Genomic DNA, 19,549 nt, shown 5'->3' with positions numbered 1-19,549 from the left:
GAAACCACGAAAGCAAGTCTCTCACAATTAAAAAATGAATTTTATGGTGAAAAATAAAATACATTTTTTGTGGATCCATGCCCCCAACCCCCAACACTTTTTTGTTAGGCTACCCCTAAACAGATCCACATTTTAATAAATGTACAAAGACGCATTAATAGGAAAAACTTGATTGTCAAGGAATCTCAATATCTTTGGACAAGGCTGCTGCTGTAATTTTGAGTTTGTTGACACAGACTTTGCCAAATAAAAACCCATCACATTTTTCAGATAGGCCTATAACTTTTTCGTCCCTTTTGCATTAAGGTCGGTCAGGAAGCAGAAGCTGAAATGGAACTGCAAAATGTCACATATTTTTGACCAGAAGTGTCCAGTCAGGTTTTGAAACAACCAGTTCTGAGCCAGGGTGAGATCCAAGAGTTTCAACACCACGAAACCGCTGCATGACAACACAGCAAGCAGTAGGTGGCGCAGCGTGGTCGCATCTCCGTGACTTCTTTGTATTTTGACTCCAGTGAACACAGCCCCAGCAACATGGCAAGCCAATGCGGCATCGAAACCAAGCTCGTGAAACAGGGCCAGTGCGTAACTTAGGATGGAGACAGTCTCAGTGGTCAGCACGTGCCACGGGCTCCAACCGTGCTCGGTAAAATGACACCACACTGGTACCCACGCGAAGATAGGAAGGGTAAACCACTGGTCCAGAACAGCGGGTGCCCGTGATAAAGACGACAGACGAATCCATTGTATTGGTCCGTACAGAATTGCCATAAACGCAAAGACGTCTTTGAAGTACCTTTCCCGACTGTCTCGGGGACCAATTGGTTTAAAGAGCCAGAAAGTGCCCATAACGACATAACCCACGTTGACCAGGCAATTAAACGGCATCGCCAGAAAGGCAGGCAGCCACTGAACTGTTTTCTCTGCATAGTGGTCATAGGTCAGGTCCACCACAACATGGTCAAATAATCCACTGTTCGCTAAAATGACGCACAAGCAAAAAGGGATCAGTACATGTATAAAAGCTGCATACACCATGTCTGCAGGCAATTCTCACACGTAGGCCTACTTCCAGGACAGTTCCGTTACAAAAATCTCGTATTACTGAAGAAGTTGGATAAAAAATATGGCAAAGTTCAGTTCCGGAAACAAAGTCATGTGACATTTATCACAGCTTTTAATTGGTTTGCACCACCCACGCCCGTCCAAGAGCTGCTCTAAGCGCGCGCGCACACACACACATGCACACACACACTTCAGAGAGTGAGAACAATGTTCAGCTGCAATTGTGTAGCCTACTTTACACATGTGTAATGTATAAACAGCCCCGGACTATAATTAAAACGGCAATGTATAGTACATCTGTATAAGAAATATTATGCAAATAAAAACTATGACAAATATTAAGGAAGTTGATTTCAGGGCACCACAGTCAGATCCTTGTTGAGATCCTTCCAGTAACACATGGCAAGAACAGGTTATTGCAGTTTTGAAAGTCACTCACTTTACCATGTTTAACTGGTGACAGAGTGAAACTGCCTTTTGCATTGAAAAGAGGCTTGAGGCCAGTGCTCTACCACACACATGTCTGGACTACCTCCGAGATGGTCACAATTGGGACCAATGCAGGGTACATTTATGTCTGCATAAATGAAAAACTAGGCTGCAAGCATGTGTAGTGGCTGTTGTGAGTGGTGAGAGACCACAATGGATACAACCAAACTAGAGGTAAGTCAACAGAGACAGGCCTACACAGAGATTTCTTACAAGATGTATTGCTAAATGTAAATTTAGCCCTACTATATCAGAGTCAGATAAAATTATTTCAAAACGGGAAAATATCGAAAACATTTTATATATTGTTTTAGAAGGAGAACATAACACATTAATCGACTGTCTGTACCCAACATCCCCTTTGTCCAGTTGATGCTTCGAAGACTGAGGAAGGATGAACCTTCCTCCCCCTGCTCCCCTAGGGAGACCCAGGCTGGGGGAAATGCACTTAGTGGGGGTGATACTGATCAACCGGCATCCAGCAGGAATTTCTACTCGCAACTACCCACTACTGAGCAAGTGAATCTGAAATATTCTCCAAATGCCATTCCCAAATGGGAACGGCGACAGTTGTTTCTCCTTCCCTCTGCTGTAGATGCTGATAGAAACCAAAAAGAAGAACATTTGGATAGAATGCCTAAACATTCTCCGAATGATGAAGAGCACCATGGAAAGAGTACGAAGTCATGGCCTAAGGCGTCTGGCTCTGTATCAGAGAGACAAGAATCAATGTCTTTCCAGAAAAGTACAGGGAATAGGCCAGTTCAAGAGAAGCCATCAGACACCAACATTTGCCACGCAGGGACTCCTGACATGTCACTGGACAGAAAAGAGAGTAAAGGACCTGACGGGCCAGTTTTAGGAAATGTCACATTACAAGAAATACAGATGGACTGCTATGGGGTCCCAACAGAGGACACAGAGAGTGACATCTATGAGGATGTTGTATTTCAGCCAAGTACAACTGCGTTTCCCAATCAGACTATTGACATGTCTCCATTTGTGCAGTCCCACAGCAAGTCAAGATTAGATCCATCATATTACAGGGTCAGGAAAGTGAGGCTGTCATCAGACGCTCCCGAGCAGACAAACAATGCTTTGATAACATCGGTGGCAAAAACATGTTCTCAGGCCATGGAATCTATGACTGATGACCAGATCGGAGCTGGAGTTCATAGTGAGGACACCAACAGAAGGTGCAGTGCTGATGTCACAGGTGAGGGCGCCTCATTCATAAGGAGTGCCACAGAATCATCTTTGGAAGCCCAGAGCTCCCTGGGTGCTCCAGCAGACAAGGAGGGATCCCTGATTGGGAAACTGAAGGGAAAATGGAGGCAGCAGCAGAAGGCAGAGGAAGATGAAGATAGCCACGAGATTGAGGTAAGTGGCAAAGCATGGAATACATGTAGCCTAAAATATTCATGTAAATTATTAAAATAAGTACATTTTCCTTAATCGTCTAACCTTAAATTACTCATTTACATTAAAATAAATAACACTGTCCATACTGACATAGAGTCTTTACTTGGAACCTGACCCTGTGGAGGAGACCATGGACCTGTGTGAGCTACAAGGACCTTGGGAGAATAAAACATGCTTGCAAAGGTGAGAGAGACTAGCAACAAGCTAGCTAGCAAGACTAGCAACAATCAGAACTGTTTCACACAGCCACACAACACCAACTACTGCGCACGCAAACATGTGCACAAGCACACGCACGCACACACACACACACACACACACACACACACACACACACACACACACACACACACACACACACACACACACACACACGAGATACGGTTGGACACACAGTGATCTTTTGGTTCACAGATTCCTCCCTCTAACATATGACCTACAAGGTTACATTGTTGACATTCTGTCTGCATGCTGTATGGGCTGTGTTGTAACTAGAATGTCAGCCTCTCCACTTCTCTAATGCATAATACACCTATGGTAGATTGCTTTTTGTCAAGAGTCTTTTGCTTACTTTAAGGACATGTTTTGAGGAGTCTGACTGACTGTTAGTAATGTTTTGTAAAATCACTGCAATTCTCCAAATGTGCAGTCAATCATTATGGTGACTAATTCAGTATTTAGATCAGGCAAAGTAACTCATTTTGAGGTCAAACATAGATTTAATTAAAGGTCTTTTTCAGCCTATATCAATTTTTTGATGAGAACATATTAAAAGTCCTATGAAATTGTAGAAATGATCTGAGCTGAAAACCCTTCCCTTAAAATTAGTCCGACAGAAAATGCTGCTTTGCCTGGACTAACTTGAAACCTTCTTCAGATGTGACAGTATCCCAGTTAGCCAGTTATGAAGCATTTGAAACATACTCTTGCGGTCATACCCACAGTATTGATGTCTGCCTCATCTTACTGGATTTGAGCAACTTACTGTCTGATGGCCTTTTATGTTCTGATTAGATTAACATGGCTCCTTGATTGTGTTAGTTCTCAAATGTCTCTCCACAAACCCGAAGAGATGATTTCATTATACTTTGACATTGTGGGGATCCAGTAAGTTAATGCAAATGGTGAGCATAGTCAAGTGTGACAAGTCGTACACCCCTGGTGTGGGTGCCAAACAACAGTAGAGTCATTTGATTTGCTGCACCGTCTGCATGTGCATGTAGACAGCAATGCATTCTGGATGAAAATTTTGCATGATGGTTAGAAATTTTGTCGGACTTACCAAATTTCAGTCATGTTGTGACGATGACGTGACATGTTACATAGTGTCAAACGATCGTGGGATCAATGTGACTGCTGCCGGACCTTGCAACTCCTGCAGTTGCTTATCCCCGTTGATGCTTGTTTACATACCGCCTACACGTGTGTGTAGGCGTGTTGTCTCACAACCTTAAAAAAGTTTGCACTGCACCCCACTGCAGCTCCTCCTCCTCACCTGTCCCCCCACACCTCACACGTGGTGTGCTAGGAGATCAAACTGGTGCGAGCTCATCGTCTAATTCGAATTTGTGGTCGACTTTAAATGTGATGTGTTTAATACCACTCATGTTGTGTCGACAAACTCTCGCTGAAGTACTTCATCAACTTTGATCGATGACGCAGCAAATGGGCAGTCATGGGTAAGCGGTTAGGGCGTCAGACTTGTAGCCCAAAGGTTGCCGGTTCGACTCCCGGCCCACCACGTTGCTGGGGGCAGTAATTAACCAGTGCTCTCCCCCATCCTCCTCCATGACTGAGGTACCTGAGCATGGTACCGTCCCACCGCACTGCTCCCTTGTGGCGCCATTGGGGGCTGCCCCCTTGCACGGGTAAGCCATAAAATACAATTTCATTGTGTGCAGTGTGCAGTGAACACTTGTGTGCAGTGGAGTGCTGTGTCACAATGACAATGGGAGTTGGAGTTTCCCAGGTAGGCTTTCACTTTCGCTTTCAGCGAAGGGCGCGTGACCTCGGAGGCGGTATGCAGAACCTTGACATGAGCATCAACAGGGATAAGCAACTGCAGGAGTTGCGAAGTTCGTCTGCAGTCGCATTGCACCTGCGATAGTTTGGCATCATGTTACGTGTCACATCGTCGTCGCATCATGACTGCAATTTGGTAATCGGACAAGATTTCATCATGTAACATTTTCATCCAGAATGCATGACTGTCTGCCAGCGCATGCAGGCCTTGCACGAAACCGATCGCACCTAGTAGCCTTATCATCGTCTGCATGGGCATGCAGCCAGCAATGCATTCTGGATTAAAATGATGCATTATGGTTAGACATCTTGTCCAACATAGCAAATTTCAGTCATGTTGCGGCGACAAGGTGACATGTCACATCCCATCAAACTACGGGATGAATGCGACTGCAGACAGACCTTGCAATGTCCGCAGTTGCTTATCCCTGTTGATGCTCATCTGCATACAGCCTCAGAGATCACGCGCCCATGAACTGGTTGGCCAACAGATCACTCACGTCTAGGCACGTTGTCCCACAGCCATAAGAAAGTTTGCACTGCACCCCACTTCAACTCCTCCTCTCTACCTGTCCCCCCACACTTCACACGTGGTGTGCTAGTAGATCAAACTGGTGCAAGCTCATCGTCTCGTGTACATTTGCGGACGATTTTCAATGCACAGTGTTTAATAGCACCCACATCGTGACAACAAGTTCTTGCTCACGTGCTTTGTCAACATCAACCGTTGCCAACGAAGTCAAATACACCAAATGGCACTACATCTTAAATTGCACATCAAAAGGAATGGTCACATGACCAACACACCTGAATGGAATTCTGCTTAATTGGCAGCAAACCATCAATTAACAGTCAGTATTAGGGGGGGCACACAAAGGTTTTACTCTAAAAATCAAACGTTTATCTTTTTGTTTTGACAGGACCTTCACACTCCGTGACTTCCAGCTGGACCTAGGGTCCATGAGTCTTATGGAGGACATTTTTAAAGGAGAGGAATGGTCTAAATACCTTCCAGTCCGGGAATGCCCCTTGCTGGAAGAGGAAACGGACCGGTCAGAAAACGGTAGTCTTCATAGTTTCGATGACAATCAACAACCTGCAACTGATAAGATGAACTATGACTCAAAGTCAAACTGCCATTCTGGAAGTGCCCGTTCCGGAACAGAGAATTCTGACGACCAAGAAAAGAAGACAACGGAGGGGGACCAAGAAGATTCTGGAGTGGAAACCAGTCCATATATTTATGCTATACCAAAGGAGGAGCTAGCAAACCCTTCTAAAGAAAAGACCAGTCTGAGTAGTCAGCAGGAGGATTCAGGAGATGTCTATGACTATGTGGAATACATGTTTCCCATGCCAGCTAACTGGAAGCAACACAAGACAACTCTGAACAATACTCCTCTGGACTTCTCTGTCATCAAGGTGAGAAAAGACTAAATAAATAAATAAATACTCGATTTTTTTAATAAATCATCCACAGATAATAGACTTCAAGATGATTTGGGGCCCTTGAAGCTTTTCTTTTGCCCACCATGGTAAACAAAGTGGGCACCCCTGATTTAGAGCAATCTAAAAATTGACATCCCACATTACATAAGTGTATTCAAGAAAACATGCTTGATCATTTGAAAACATGATTGATAATTTATCACATCAGGAACTGGCTAAAAGAGCTCCAATGAATACAGTCAAACTTCAGGGTGGGTATCTTTAGTTGTGGGAGCATCCTCTGTAGCACAGCAAGAGAAACTGTTTTGCTGTTCTGTGTTACTTTGCTCAAATGTGCCTTATGAAATTGCATTGCTTGATTTATTTATGGTTTTTACCACTTCCCCATCATTAGCCTCCAGAACTACTGGATAACAGCATGCTGAGGAGTCGAATTAGCCTGGCAAAGAAGAGGAAACATCGTCCAATTGGCAAAAAGAAGAGGGGTAAGAAATGTACATAATACTAAGAAAGGAATGTGTGACCCAGCTTTATCTTGCTTCACCAGCGTTTTGATGTAATTAGTATAGTGTTAATACTGTCATTGCTCTGACTTTGTTCTGACTTTGTAGAAAAGACAAGTTCAACGTTCTACAAAGTGCCCTCTAACATCCTGACAGCACTGCCAGAGTCTTCCACGCCCACCCTCACCCTCACCCTCCCCTCCACCCAGACCAGAGTCGGCAGCTCACTATTCTACTCCCTCCCCCAAACTCCAGATGGTCAAGTCTCCGAATCATTGCCGTCTACGACTGGGAAGGTGATTTCATTCATCCAACCTATTCATTCATTTTTAACTGACTCACAAACATAGCATATTTTCATTCACCACTGAAACATTGCTTTTCTTTTGTCTCTTGTCTTTTTCAGTCAAAGCCGAAATGGAAAGGCTGGTTTCCAATTGGAAAAGTCAAGGGAAAATCTAAGCACAAATTCAGTCACGGGAATGTTCAGGGGGAGGAGAATCATAGTAATGAGTAATGAAGAAAACAAAGAGTTAATGCTTTCAGAAGAGTTAAAACGATTCATTTCGCTACTCAACGGCATCTAAGCCATTCCAATGCAAAGAGAGTAATTGGCACATGCCAGCGAATAGTTCTGAGCTCAGAAATGAACAGAACGTAGAATTAAGTTCTACATTTACCTCCATTTACATTTTTTCCTACAGGCTAGCCAATGAGCACTGCCAAATACAAACCTATTTATCCATCCCATGTGCAATAGAACATGTGAGAATTAGGTAAAACACAGTGAAACCCAGAGGCTTTCTCTTCTTTAACATTGAAAAGCACACATCTTCGATGTATCATTGTTGTTGGACTTAACACGGCAGCGGAATAGCATGTATGAGGGGAGGATGCATTCAAACGGTACCCCACCACAGGGGCTCAAGCCCACCCCCGACCCCTCACCCCAAAGGCCGTATATGTGCATATCCCTGCACATTACTTCCTGAAACCTGGCTGCTCATTATGCGGAGGAAAGGAAATACGGTATGTGAAAACTACAAACATGGCACCGGTCAATGACAAGCAAACATGGTACAACAACATTCTCCAGACTGCAGTGGTTTTAATATTTAGTTTAAAAAAAAGTACAGTGAGGAGAGGATTTTCAATCCTCATGATTACAGAGTAGCTGTCTAATTGTAACAGACAGTGGTTACAATCTATTGGTTAATTATTTACTATTATTAGCTGCTGTTAGAGATTGGTATCCTACAACATCAATGCCCATAACTACAGTGTGACATGTAGGCCTACTTTCATTGCAGATCACACACACACACACACACACACACACACACACACACACACACACACACACACACACACACACACACACACACACACACACACACACACACACACACACACACACACACACACACACACACACCACTTAATATCTTTTTAAACATATTTACAACATTATTAAATTGCATGACATATTTGATTTAGACACGTCTGTAAGATATTTAACTATAAAACTGTGAGCTTAAAGTTATTTGAAATACTGTATATACATGGTTCCAAATAAATAAAAAACATTATTTCATGCAAACATAAATGTGAGTTCTGAAGATGTTCATATAATTGATTTACAATTACATAATTATTATGTTCTCATGATTTAAAAGCTGTTAACATAGTGCAAGCCCTGACAGGCTTTGGTCTACTGTATATGTGCACAATGAATTTCACACTAATGAAAATCTAATATACAAATCTAATATACAAAATCTGAACAACAAATATTCAGTCAATAACAAGAGACTGTCTGGCAGATCAAAAAAGAGGGGACAACAATTCTAAAACATACATTTTCTTGGTAACACTTTATTTTAGGGATACATCTATTAGCACTAATACATACAATGTTAATGCCTGCATAAGTAACTTGTAAGGCATGTACTAAGCAACCACTAACTAAGGCCTACTAGGTCCTTACTAAGGTTAAATTGGTAATAAATCCCTTATTGTGCATGAACAAGACATTTGCGAATACATGCCTAACGAATGTTTGATTTTGCTTTGTACATACCTTACAAGTTACTTATACAGGTACATTGTATGTATTAGTGCTAATAGATGTATCCCTAAAATAAAGTGTTACCATTTTCTTTAACCTTTTTCATATTAGAATGCTGCCATTCAACTCTGGTACTGTTCTGTAATTTTACATTTTATCATTTGGATGCCATGCCAGAAACATGCCAGTAACCTCTAGTAGGTTTCATTATACCTAATCAGTGAGAATGAATAGAACGTGCTACTATGCTCAATGCCATGCCCATATGATTTCTATGACAAGGAAATGTCCCTATCTTTTTGTGATGCATAATAATATACATAATTAAATAAATATTGTTAATGCACTCAAACAAGAAATTTAAGGCTGGGGCATTGATCAGCTTTTTGATTATGTGCTTGATTGAAGAGCTATGGTTGGACAAAGGTAATGTATTGCTAGGGTGGGCGAGTAAATGGCCATACAAACTAAGATTTCGCACAGTCTACGCAAATTTAGGATGAATTCACTACTTGTATTTTTCCATTTCAATCTGAGTCTGTGTCAATCATAGCGTACCAGGGAAAATGCTCCCGAGTCACCCGACTGCTTTTCATCCAGTCTCACGGACAGCTCGCTGTGTTCTCTGGTGCGATACATGCCCTCCACTAAGGACGACGACCTCTGCACCTCAGCCTCTGTCACCTAGAGTTGCGATGAGGTTAAGTCAAGAGATAAATGGGGCATTAAACACACAGGACAACCAAATGATGATCAATTACGTATCCCTCTTGATGAGATATATAACTATTGCAGTGAATCTATATATATCTCTCAAACATCAGTTTAAAATACAGCACGATGGTGTACCTCTTCAAACTTTTTGGCTTTGTACTGGTCAGCTCCTTTCAGGAAGTTGAGAAGAATGATGTCACAGAGCACAGTTCCCTAGGGAGGTTCACATGCAGAGCACATATAAACACTTTGCTTGTCATGTTGTTATGGTGAACTTTTTATGAAAGATAATAACGGTACATACCACTCCCACAGATGTGAAGGCTGCTACCATGTTAATAAGAGTTGGAATCATGTCAAACTTCCCTGCCTGTTGAGACAGTCATACACAGTTGAGAATTGAGGTCAGGTGATCAACTTTGAATCAATTCAAGTCTCTTATCACAACACATCCTGTTCACTCTTATAAACACTGTACAGTGAGGCAGTGAATGGCTGCCGTCACTCTTTGAATCCTCTACATGTTCCGGTGATATACTGCCTATGTTCTTCGTAGACGACACTAGATCCTCTGAGGACACTTGTCCTCCCCTAATTCATTTTCTCAAGCAAGTAATGTTTCCAGTCATTCCAGTGGTTAATTGACTTGGCAGGGTGAAAGTTCTGCTGAATTTACTATTCCTGCCAAGGGTTCAATTCAGAGGTGTGTGCTCTACATATATTGCTCGCTAGGAGTGACAATTCTTTTAAAAACTATTTTGTGGCTATATAAGTGCCTTCTTGTGACGGCATAGTGAAGAGGTGAAAGGGAGTGAGTGAGATGGTGGTATGGTTGGGAAATGACCCAGGCAGGATTTGAACCTGGGCTCCCCATGCATGATGGTGCAGGTGCTCTACGCCAGTGTTTCTCAACCTTTTTTTAGGCGAGGCACCCTTTCAATTCATGAAACATTTCAAGGCAACCCAAACCAACAAGCTGTAACATGGCATCACATCCGATACCACACAAGCTTAGAAAAGTAACACATTTGAAGACGTCACACGACCTACGTTCGAAGTTGCAGCTGACTGGGGCGACCTATATTTTCTTAATTGTGCGTAAACGGCTGATGAAGGATTCCACTGACTAACATTAACTTCTCAGTTTAGACAAATGTGTATTATATTACATAATTCATTTATCAGCCATGTTTCCGCGGCACCCCTGAGGGGGTCCCGCGGCACCCCAGGGTGCCCCGGCACCCCTGTTGAGAAAAACTGCTCTACGCAATGCACCAGAGCACCCCCTTTATGAGGGACAATTCTACTTCCAACCTACAGGATGGCCAGTGAAGAGAACGACTCAAGAGTTGTGTCAAGTATTACATACATTTAAAAAGACACATCATCATCATGCATTTGCTATCCACCGCTCAACACTAAGGCAAATGCATATACACAAACACATCTTTCCAATTAGAATAGTGTTTCTCAATGGGGGCACTACAGCCCCCCAGGGGGCGTTGGGGAGCCCTTGGGGGTGTTGAGAAGGATACAGCTGAGTGGGGGCGGGGCTTAGTTCCCATTGGGGGGCATTAGTCTATTTTATTTTTCAATACTAAGGGGGGCGTTGGCAGGCTTATGATGAGGTCAAGGGGGCGTTGAGAGGCTTGTGATGAGGTCAAAGGGATGTTTGTTCAAAAAAGGTTGAGAACCACTGAATTAGAAGACTCACATTGCCATAAACCAACACGTCGAAGCGAATAGCATAGGCCTTCAGTAAAGTGCGGTACTCCGTTCCATTTTCCATCTTGTAGTACTTGGCAAACCTAGAGAAGCAAGAGTTGAAAGGCACACAGAGGAAAGCAACTTAAGCATTAGGGTTTGATAATTGACCTAAAAAGCTTTAGTTGTAATAACAATTACCCACTTGCTAAAATATTGATCAATTTGATCCATTTTGCGTCTACTTTAGAGAGGGTGCTGATGTAAAGTGTTAAAAAAGTCGTTTGATTGAAGGCAGCACTGTACGGATGTCAAATGCAGAAAATTGACCGCAAAAGAAACGAAGTATCCAAGGCACTCTTCCCAAAAAAGTTAAAATAGCTTTATTAAATGGCTAAGTCATTGTAGAAAAGTTGAAAACGCCAACATGTTTCGGCCAAGGAGTGGCCTTCATCAGGGCAGGGCAGAAAATTGACCATGTGTTTTGTGTAGTAACATTGTTCTACCATGGTATGTCGTGGTCACTCTTGATATTCTGAACCAACCACAGTATTACGATGGCTTATCCATGCTTTTTTGTGGTAACCATGAAAAACGTGGTTCCTGACTACTATCGTTTTACTATGAAAATCATGGTGGTTTTCATGTTTTTTGAGCATGGTTTGTGACTATGAACCATTGTCACAAACCATGCTCAAAAGAACATGGTTAATTGTGGGTTTTGTGGTTATCACAAAAACACATGGGTAGCCGTGGTGTAATGGTTAGAGAGTTGAACTGAAGATGACAAAGTTGCAGGTTCAAATCCGACCCTTACCTCTCCCTATATACCTCCATCTATGGCTAACGTGCCCTTGAGCAAGGCACCTAACCCCACATTGCTCCAAGGACTGTCACCAATACGCGCTTACGATACAAAAAGCGTCAGCTAAGTGTAATTTAATGAATAACTATAAACAGTGGTAAAAATTTTATTTTTTAGAGTAAAACCATGGTTCATTTTCGTGAGGGTATAGTTAAACCATAGCCAAACCATGATTGAACCATAATCACCATAGTCATAGTGAAAAAAGCTTTTTTTTTTTTTTTAAAAAAAACATGACAACCATGATTTATCAAGGACCACAATGGAAATAAGCTTCTGAGCTTTATTGTGCTATCCTGACTCTCTATTTTTTTTTATTTTATTTAAGCATGCGGAGAGGTTATATGAAACTCAATCATGTATTTATTTTATTTATATGAACTAAAGATGTCAAATAAAATCATTCATTCATTCATTCATTCATTCATTCATTTTCGTAAAGGAAATCCACTGTATAGGCCTACTTTTTAAAATCTGAAAAAAAAAAACCTGTTAAAGCTAATATTTCATATCACTGTGCAAGTCGTCTGGTCAATTCTAGTCCAAAATCTGCTGATGTAGCTGAGCCACAGAACTGCCATACGTCTTGAAGTCAACAGATTGCACCAGCCCTGAGGACAGCCCATCTCCCAATGCACTACAATGTGCCGGCAATTAACTTAAGATGATGGATGCCTATGATAAGAAGGTAACGAGAAACACTAAGCCACCCTGGCCATAATCAAGCCATATGGTTAGAAGCTTCATCCATCAGACCACTTAATACTTTCCACGGTTATGCCTGATAAATGACCCCCAGAGACAAGCAAATGCAATCATAAATGTAATTTGTAGTATATGATGTTAACTGACTACAGTGTTTTGTGTAAGTGTGTTTATGACTGTGAGCAGCAATTTGGCAAAGTCAGTAGCAATATGTTGTCATTTTTGGACAGCATCTTTGATACACTGAGGAACCCACATACCTCAAATGTATCAAAACATTATATGTCTCAAAACGTACCAAAGTAGGTGACTCATTTTACTCAGACACACATTATGTCAGTTTAACAATTTCTTATCATAGACACACCACACAGTAGTTAAATTACTCCCACAAAAGACAAATGATATATGAATAAGATATGACCTCTATTCATGATGTCTGTTTCTGACCTCTATGTGATTAATATCTGCTGAAACAACACAGCAACATGCAATAAATGGTAAAAGATACGAAACAAAAAAGAATAAGCTTTATAACGCTCTCAACTCAACAAAAGTAAAGAGTTACTGACCGCTAATTTTGTGAGAAATTATACAAAAGAAAAGAGAGAGGGCAGCACTCCTAATGGCTTTGAACCTTACTGCCCGTTTCTTTTGAAAAGATAAGAAGAGACACCTGAAATTGTATCCAGGGGAGACACTGCTCCCTTGTGACATGGCATCCAGACGTGTGAACGAGTACGACGGGATGCATTCATCGTCCGATCTGTCTAAGTCACAGACCCAGCCAATCTTTATACCAATCACCCCTCCCTAGGGGAGAGAGAGAGAGAGAGAGAGAGAGAGAGAGAGAGAGAGAGAGAGAGAGAGAGAGAGAGAGAGAGAGAGGATACACACAGGTTAAAGACATGCAATAGGTGAAATGTAGCTGTATGCAATGAAGCAGAAAACAACAGTCGATGAAAGATGAGAAACGAAGTGACTCTAACTTTGTGGGCCAAAGTGGTGAAGTTTTGATGGGCGAATCGAAGCACATCACCCACTTTGAATATGGGACAGAATTTGTCGTGGTCTGGGTCAAAGTTACATTTTCCTATGTGCTCCTTACTGATGTTTGGCAAGAAATTACCCCTGAGGAGTGAAGGGTGCCACGGGAAAAAAGGTGAAAAAAGACAGAAAGAAAGAATGAATGAGTGAGTGAAGAATAAAAAAGATGCACATGTAATATTAACTCATTGACAATTATGCATGTGTGATCATGGAGAACAGGCTGAGAGCTGTAAATCAATGAGAAGGGAAACTTACTTGGTGAAATTGAAAAGGGGAAATCGAATGCTGTTCTTAATGAAGATAGTGAAGTTTTGCACCTCCATCATAGGTTTGCTGTACGGGAAAAACGGATAAATTCAATCCCTGGCAGTCTGATATGCGACCATTTACTTTACATGAAGTCCTTACATTTTATTAGATTTACCCAAGATAATTCTATTGTCAATTGTGGTCAGAACTGTGCCTTCTCAGCCCCTTTCATATGTCTATGAACTTTGATATTTGAAGACACAACTTTGGTAGGTCTTTCCCTTAAAGGGACACTGTGTGAGATTTTTAGTTTATTTCCAGAATTCATGCTGCCCATTCACTAATGTTGCCTTTTTCATGAATAGTTAACACCACCATCAAATTTTACGTATTCATTATGACTGGAAAAAATGCACTTTTCATACATGAAAAGGGGGATCTTCTCCATGGTCCGCCATTTTGGATTTCCAAAAATAGCCATTTTTAGCTGCAAAAATGACTGTACTTGGACCATACTAGAAAATATTTGTTTAATACTTAGTAAACTTTCATGTAAAGATCAAATTTGGCAATAGGCAGCCCAATTTCAATAATCAGCATAGTTGCAGTACCTATTTGACCATTTCCTGCACAGTGTCCCTTTAAAAAAATGTATTTCTGGCCTTGGCCGCGGCTCAAACGGCTAAGGTATTGCACTGTTATGCCGGGGACCTGTTCTCTGGTTATCACCAGACCTAATCACAAGTGAGATAAGGTCTAGAGACCTGAGTACTGTAAATCCCGTAGGGTGTGTATGGTTTACGGTCGACGACGTCTGTTTATTGGGAGTTACAAATGTATATCATATATATGTTACACAGCCAATCGTGTCAGTTGTATCTATTCACATAAACTGCAGTCATCGCCTTTCCACACCTCCCTGCTCTCTGATTAGAGCAAGACAGGGACCATGATCTGGTCCGTTCTCTGGGTATAGACTCCATGCTGTCTTCCAGATCGGAACGATTGTGCAAAGCAGCATGGGATTGCCCAGGCCTGAGGTAATTTCCCGATCCTCCCGCCATCTCTCTCTCCCTACCACTTCCTGTCATCTCTTCACTGACTCTATCAAATAAAAGCATATTTTAATCAATATATTAACTTGTTACGTTGAGCTTACAGTTCAGTACATGAATATTTGTTACCTATGTACGTATGGGGCTTGATGCTGTAACGTGTAAGTGAAGCATAGTCACAGAAGGCTATGTGCTGGCGTGGACCACAGCATGGACCATTAGTAAAGAAGCTTTCAATAATTCAAATAGCGGCAGCCGAAGAACCCCAACCCCTTCAAGGTTTATGGCTCAGGCAGTTCTGCAGACATTATGGTAGCCTCTTCTAGCAAAATGTTGTTGACATGATCGATCCTTATGGAGGAGTGAAGCTCAGAAAGGCAGACAGACAATATTGAAAAAAAAGCCATGATGTATATTGTATGATGTACAATAATCGCAGTGGAGCAATATCTATTCTAGACAGACACAGATATAAAACAATAAAGCAAAAAGGAGATTTAAAAAAACAGAAAATGTTCTGAAAACAATTCAAACAACAACCCTTTACATGGGTTCAGCATGTTTGTAAACACGATATTGTGAGGAGGAGCAAGACACTGGCAGCCAACCACGTGAGCAAATTTTTTGACCGACAGTTTCCAACAATCAGAGGCTGAGTTGTGTGCAGTTAGTTTCGCGCAGTCAGGGGAAAACAAAAAATTAGAACCCATGTATACAATTCTAGACATAGCTTCTGAAAAAATGCCTTACTAAGCAGTTTACTGTTTACTACAGCCCCTCCTAATGTTAGGAAAAGATAAGAATCATTTACATTCCTGCGGGTGTGCTGCTTAGATAGGAAATGTAAATATCCAGTCTCCTGACACTTCAAGGACCTTATTATAAGCCTACTGTGTATGATGGAGCTGGTTGATTTAAAAATAAAAAGCACTAACTGAAAGATAAGCAGGCAAACATCAGAAAGATGTGATAAACAATATGCATGACAAGTTGGCATTTCCAGACCAGAATTCCAGAATTACTTTCAAGACCATCACCAACACCAGACCAAGAAATACAACCATACAGTAGTTAACCAATTTGCTAACTCTTAATCATCCATAGATGAAAGGCATCCATTCAAGAGAAGATTTGCATTTTGCAGAAGAAATGTAACTATAACCAATCTTAACTCTCTAATTGAAATCACTCTTGCCACAATACTCTTCAATTCAACCACTGTTGTCTGACATGTAGGCTTTGTGAAACACCGGTAATGCAAAAATCCAAAATATTAAGAGAACACAATTATTTTAAATAAAAAATGACCAAGGCCTATACCTTAGAGGCCTTTTAGTGCGCTTAATATGCATCTGTCTACAAGAGCATTATAGGCAGATTTCTGGTTTGCTGTCTCTGTTGAAACTTTCTGCATACCTCTTTTTTATCACTTTGCTCTTATTTGTCAACAAAAATGCTAGTACTACTACTACCCATCCTCATTGTCCTCCTCGTACTACTTGTACTACTACTTGACTATGTACAAACAACCTACAAAATACGCTTTTTGCTATAGTAGGCATTCCATAACAGCTCAGTCAGAAGGTAGACCACAGTTATCCCATGGACGCTGAGGTTGGTGCACCTTATGTCATCGTACATGCAACTTAAAACAGTCATAGATGAGACGACTGATCACACAAATGCACGAATGAGGATAAAGGTAATCCAGAAACTAGGGATGCACCGATACCGATACTGGTATCGGTATCGGCACAGATACTAGCTCATTATACTCATACTCGTACTCATCAAACACTTGCTGATACCAGGCCCCGATACTGCTATTACATGAAACAATGCAACATCTCATCATGTTCTGTTGGCTTGAAAGCAGTATGGGAAAAACAACATACATTTACTAACATTTAAATCTACATGGAAATGGATAATGAAAAAATATCACTGGTGGAAAAAAACAAAGCTGTGCATTTATTTCCATTGTATTTTGTGGTAAAAGTATCAGTATCGGTACTCGGTATCGGCAAGTACAGATATTATTGTGCTGGTACTCGTATCGGTTTTCAAAAAAGTGGTATCGTGCATCCCTACCAGAAACGCAACTAGACTGATGGGAAACATCAAGTATAATCACAGAACAGGTGAGTGACCACAGACATTTAGAGGCTGACAGACAAAAAGTCAGATGGGCTGTGGTGAGACTCACATTACGACCCCGTCATTCTCGGCAGGACACCACCCTTTGACTTCACAGGACTTGTTCTTCTCACCAAAGGGTATGCACCTGCCTGTCAACACACCTGGTGGAACAAAAACATGCCATGACTCTACTCTCGCCTTTCACTCCTTTCTTCTTTTTCTCATCAAACAGTCATCATGAGTCACCTTTGTGATCTCCGTAATACCACTCCCCTCCCCTCTCACACACACACACACACTCACACACACACACACACACACACACACACACACACACACACACACACACACACACACACACACACACACACACACACACACACACACATTCAGTGTTCAAATAATTGCACTTGACGCTATAGCTAGAGCCTGTAAGACAAAAAAACATCAGGACATCGGTAAAAAGATCTGCAACATTTTAAGACGATGGTCTTACCAGTGTTGGCTGATTTACCCTCTTCACACTGGCTGTCATTGACGCAGATATATTTCCGTTCCTTTGGGGATGTAAACTGTGGAAGAACAGCAAAAAGATTAGGTCAGATGCTACATTGTGAACATTGTTACCCATAAAATACTTAGATGGCCATACAAATCTTTAAAACGCCTACAAGAATTGTGAACATTGTCGCCCCAACATTAATTACCGGTAGTTTGAATTAGGTGTTTAGAGCAATTTCACATTGAAAAACATGTTGGGTATCATCAAAGTACTCTCCCCACCTCCACCCCATGGTAATAATGCCAGCATACTGTGTGGGCTCTTTCTCCCTATAGGGGCCCGCTCAGTCAGAGGCGCATCTTGTCACCAGGCTAGGCACGCAGCCGCCTGGGGCCCCCAAGATGGTTTATAACAGCTAAGTCTTTAAACTGAACACTTCAGTAGTGGTGATTTGTTGTGAATGTGCTTTCTTTTAAATTTTCGCTTGGGGCCCCAACTGACCCTGACACTGCCTCTGCGTTCAGTCACACCGACTTTGGTGATTTCAAAGATAATAACATCTACACAGGAAAATAGAATAGATTAGATTAGATTAAAATGTATTGCTATTACTCTTGTGTAAATACAAGGAAACAGAATGCTGTGAACACAGTAAAATACCTCCTTACTTCCCACTGGGAACATAGTGTGTGTGCATGTGTGTGTGTGTGTGTGCGTGTGTGTGTGTGTGTGTGTGTGTGTGTGTGTGTGTGTGTGTGTGTGTGTGTGTGTGTGTGTGTGTGTGTGTGTGTGTGCCTATGTGGGTTCCAAAAGTTGACAAAGGGGCTGACAAAGGGTCTTGTTTGGGGACCAACTTGCAGTCCACATAAATTCAACAGTTTTTCTGGGTCCTTTTGTTGTAATTGCTAAAACTAAAAGTGCAAAAACATTTATTTACTGACAGGTTAGTGTAGTGGTTTGTTTTGGTCTGGGCACAGTTATATATTATTTAGCTAGATATTAATTGGAGTCAACGGAAGACGCCCACAATTAATAGTAGCAAGCTTGTGTGTGTGTGTGTGTGTGTGTGTGTGTGTGTGTGTGTGTGTGTGTGTGTGTGTGTGTGTGTGTGTGTGTGTGTGTGTGTGTGTGTGTGTCCCCTCTCACCTCTGGGCATTTCCCCTGCACCTGGTTCTCTGTTGCAATGATCTTGGTGATGAGGCAGAACATGGAGGCTCCCTGGAAATGAGACAGTTCATTATTATGAGCTGAAGGAGGTACGTCTGCACACTGCCAGTACGCTCCAAATAATACACTTCATCATTTAAAAAGCAACGTTTCACATACATCTTCGATCCAGGGTGATAGACGCGTCGTATTTTAAATAATAAAGTTTATTTTTTGGAGCTTATTGGCTGTGTGCAGACCGATCTCCTGCACTACCTATCTAGTGTCTGACACTTTTGTCTGGCACCTGCAAAATCTGTTTTTGGATGTGCGCACCCTACCCAAAACTACTACAGTCAATTCTTATGCTATTTACACCAATCAGACCAGCCATCCAGCCTG

General features: G+C 41.7%; 3 protein-coding genes across 4 annotated transcripts in view; 1 reads left to right on the top strand and 2 right to left on the bottom strand.

Annotated features, from left to right (window-relative positions):
- Nucleotides 1-12: 12 nt before the first annotated feature.
- On the bottom strand, nucleotides 13-1,148 carry tmem187 (transmembrane protein 187). The gene has a single exon (XM_063220484.1). The coding sequence runs from the start codon at nucleotides 1,036-1,038 to the stop codon at nucleotides 277-279; it is 762 nt and encodes a 253-aa protein (XP_063076554.1). The 5' UTR covers nucleotides 1,039-1,148; the 3' UTR covers nucleotides 13-276.
- A 398-nt stretch (nucleotides 1,149-1,546) lies between these two features.
- Nucleotides 1,547-7,467, top strand: si:dkey-9i23.6 (uncharacterized). The gene is made up of 7 exons (XM_063219644.1): nucleotides 1,547-1,728; nucleotides 1,924-2,934; nucleotides 3,071-3,159; nucleotides 5,919-6,420; nucleotides 6,842-6,932; nucleotides 7,059-7,246; nucleotides 7,357-7,467. Exons 1-7 carry the CDS (start codon nucleotides 1,708-1,710, stop codon nucleotides 7,465-7,467), a joined length of 2,013 nt encoding a protein of 670 aa, XP_063075714.1. The 5' UTR covers nucleotides 1,547-1,707.
- A 1,150-nt stretch (nucleotides 7,468-8,617) lies between these two features.
- Nucleotides 8,618-19,549, bottom strand: part of p2rx3b (purinergic receptor P2X, ligand-gated ion channel, 3b) — a 13,428-nt gene continuing 2,496 nt past the window's right edge. For both annotated transcript variants that reach the window (XM_063219646.1, XM_063219645.1), the window contains 10 exons: nucleotides 19,148-19,219; nucleotides 17,996-18,071; nucleotides 17,567-17,660; nucleotides 14,312-14,389; nucleotides 13,996-14,137; nucleotides 13,683-13,819; nucleotides 11,447-11,540; nucleotides 10,037-10,102; nucleotides 9,868-9,945; nucleotides 8,618-9,702 (listed from right to left, as the gene is read on the bottom strand). In XM_063219646.1, coding sequence (XP_063075716.1) covers nucleotides 9,562-9,702; nucleotides 9,868-9,945; nucleotides 10,037-10,102; nucleotides 11,447-11,540; nucleotides 13,683-13,819; nucleotides 13,996-14,137; nucleotides 14,312-14,389; nucleotides 17,567-17,660; nucleotides 17,996-18,071; nucleotides 19,148-19,219 — 978 coding nt within the window. In that variant the 3' untranslated portion in view covers nucleotides 8,618-9,561. The remainder of the gene's footprint in view (nucleotides 9,703-9,867; nucleotides 9,946-10,036; nucleotides 10,103-11,446; nucleotides 11,541-13,682; nucleotides 13,820-13,995; nucleotides 14,138-14,311; nucleotides 14,390-17,566; nucleotides 17,661-17,995; nucleotides 18,072-19,147; nucleotides 19,220-19,549) is intronic.

The sequence above is a fragment of the Engraulis encrasicolus genome, chromosome 16 (genome assembly GCF_034702125.1).
Source record: "Engraulis encrasicolus isolate BLACKSEA-1 chromosome 16, IST_EnEncr_1.0, whole genome shotgun sequence".
NCBI lineage: Eukaryota > Metazoa > Chordata > Actinopteri > Clupeiformes > Engraulidae > Engraulis > Engraulis encrasicolus.
Note: the sequence above shows the minus strand (reverse complement) of the source record. Positions and strands in the feature narration are given on the sequence as shown.

What these genes read in the sequence shown, in the direction of transcription:
- tmem187 (XM_063220484.1), bottom strand. Translation starts at nt 1,038, where the DNA reads ATGGTGTATGCAGCTTTTATACATGTACTGATCCCTTTTTGCTTGTGC.
- si:dkey-9i23.6 (XM_063219644.1), top strand. Translation starts at nt 1,708, where the DNA reads ATGGATACAACCAAACTAGAG. An exon ending in TGGATACAACCAAACTAGAG is followed by an intron (nt 1,729 to 1,923) that starts GTAAGTCAACAG and finishes CCCTTTGTCCAG; the next exon opens with TTGATGCTTCGAAGACTGAG. An exon ending in TGCCGTCTACGACTGGGAAG is followed by an intron (nt 7,247 to 7,356) that starts GTGATTTCATTC and finishes TGTCTTTTTCAG; the next exon opens with TCAAAGCCGAAATGGAAAGG.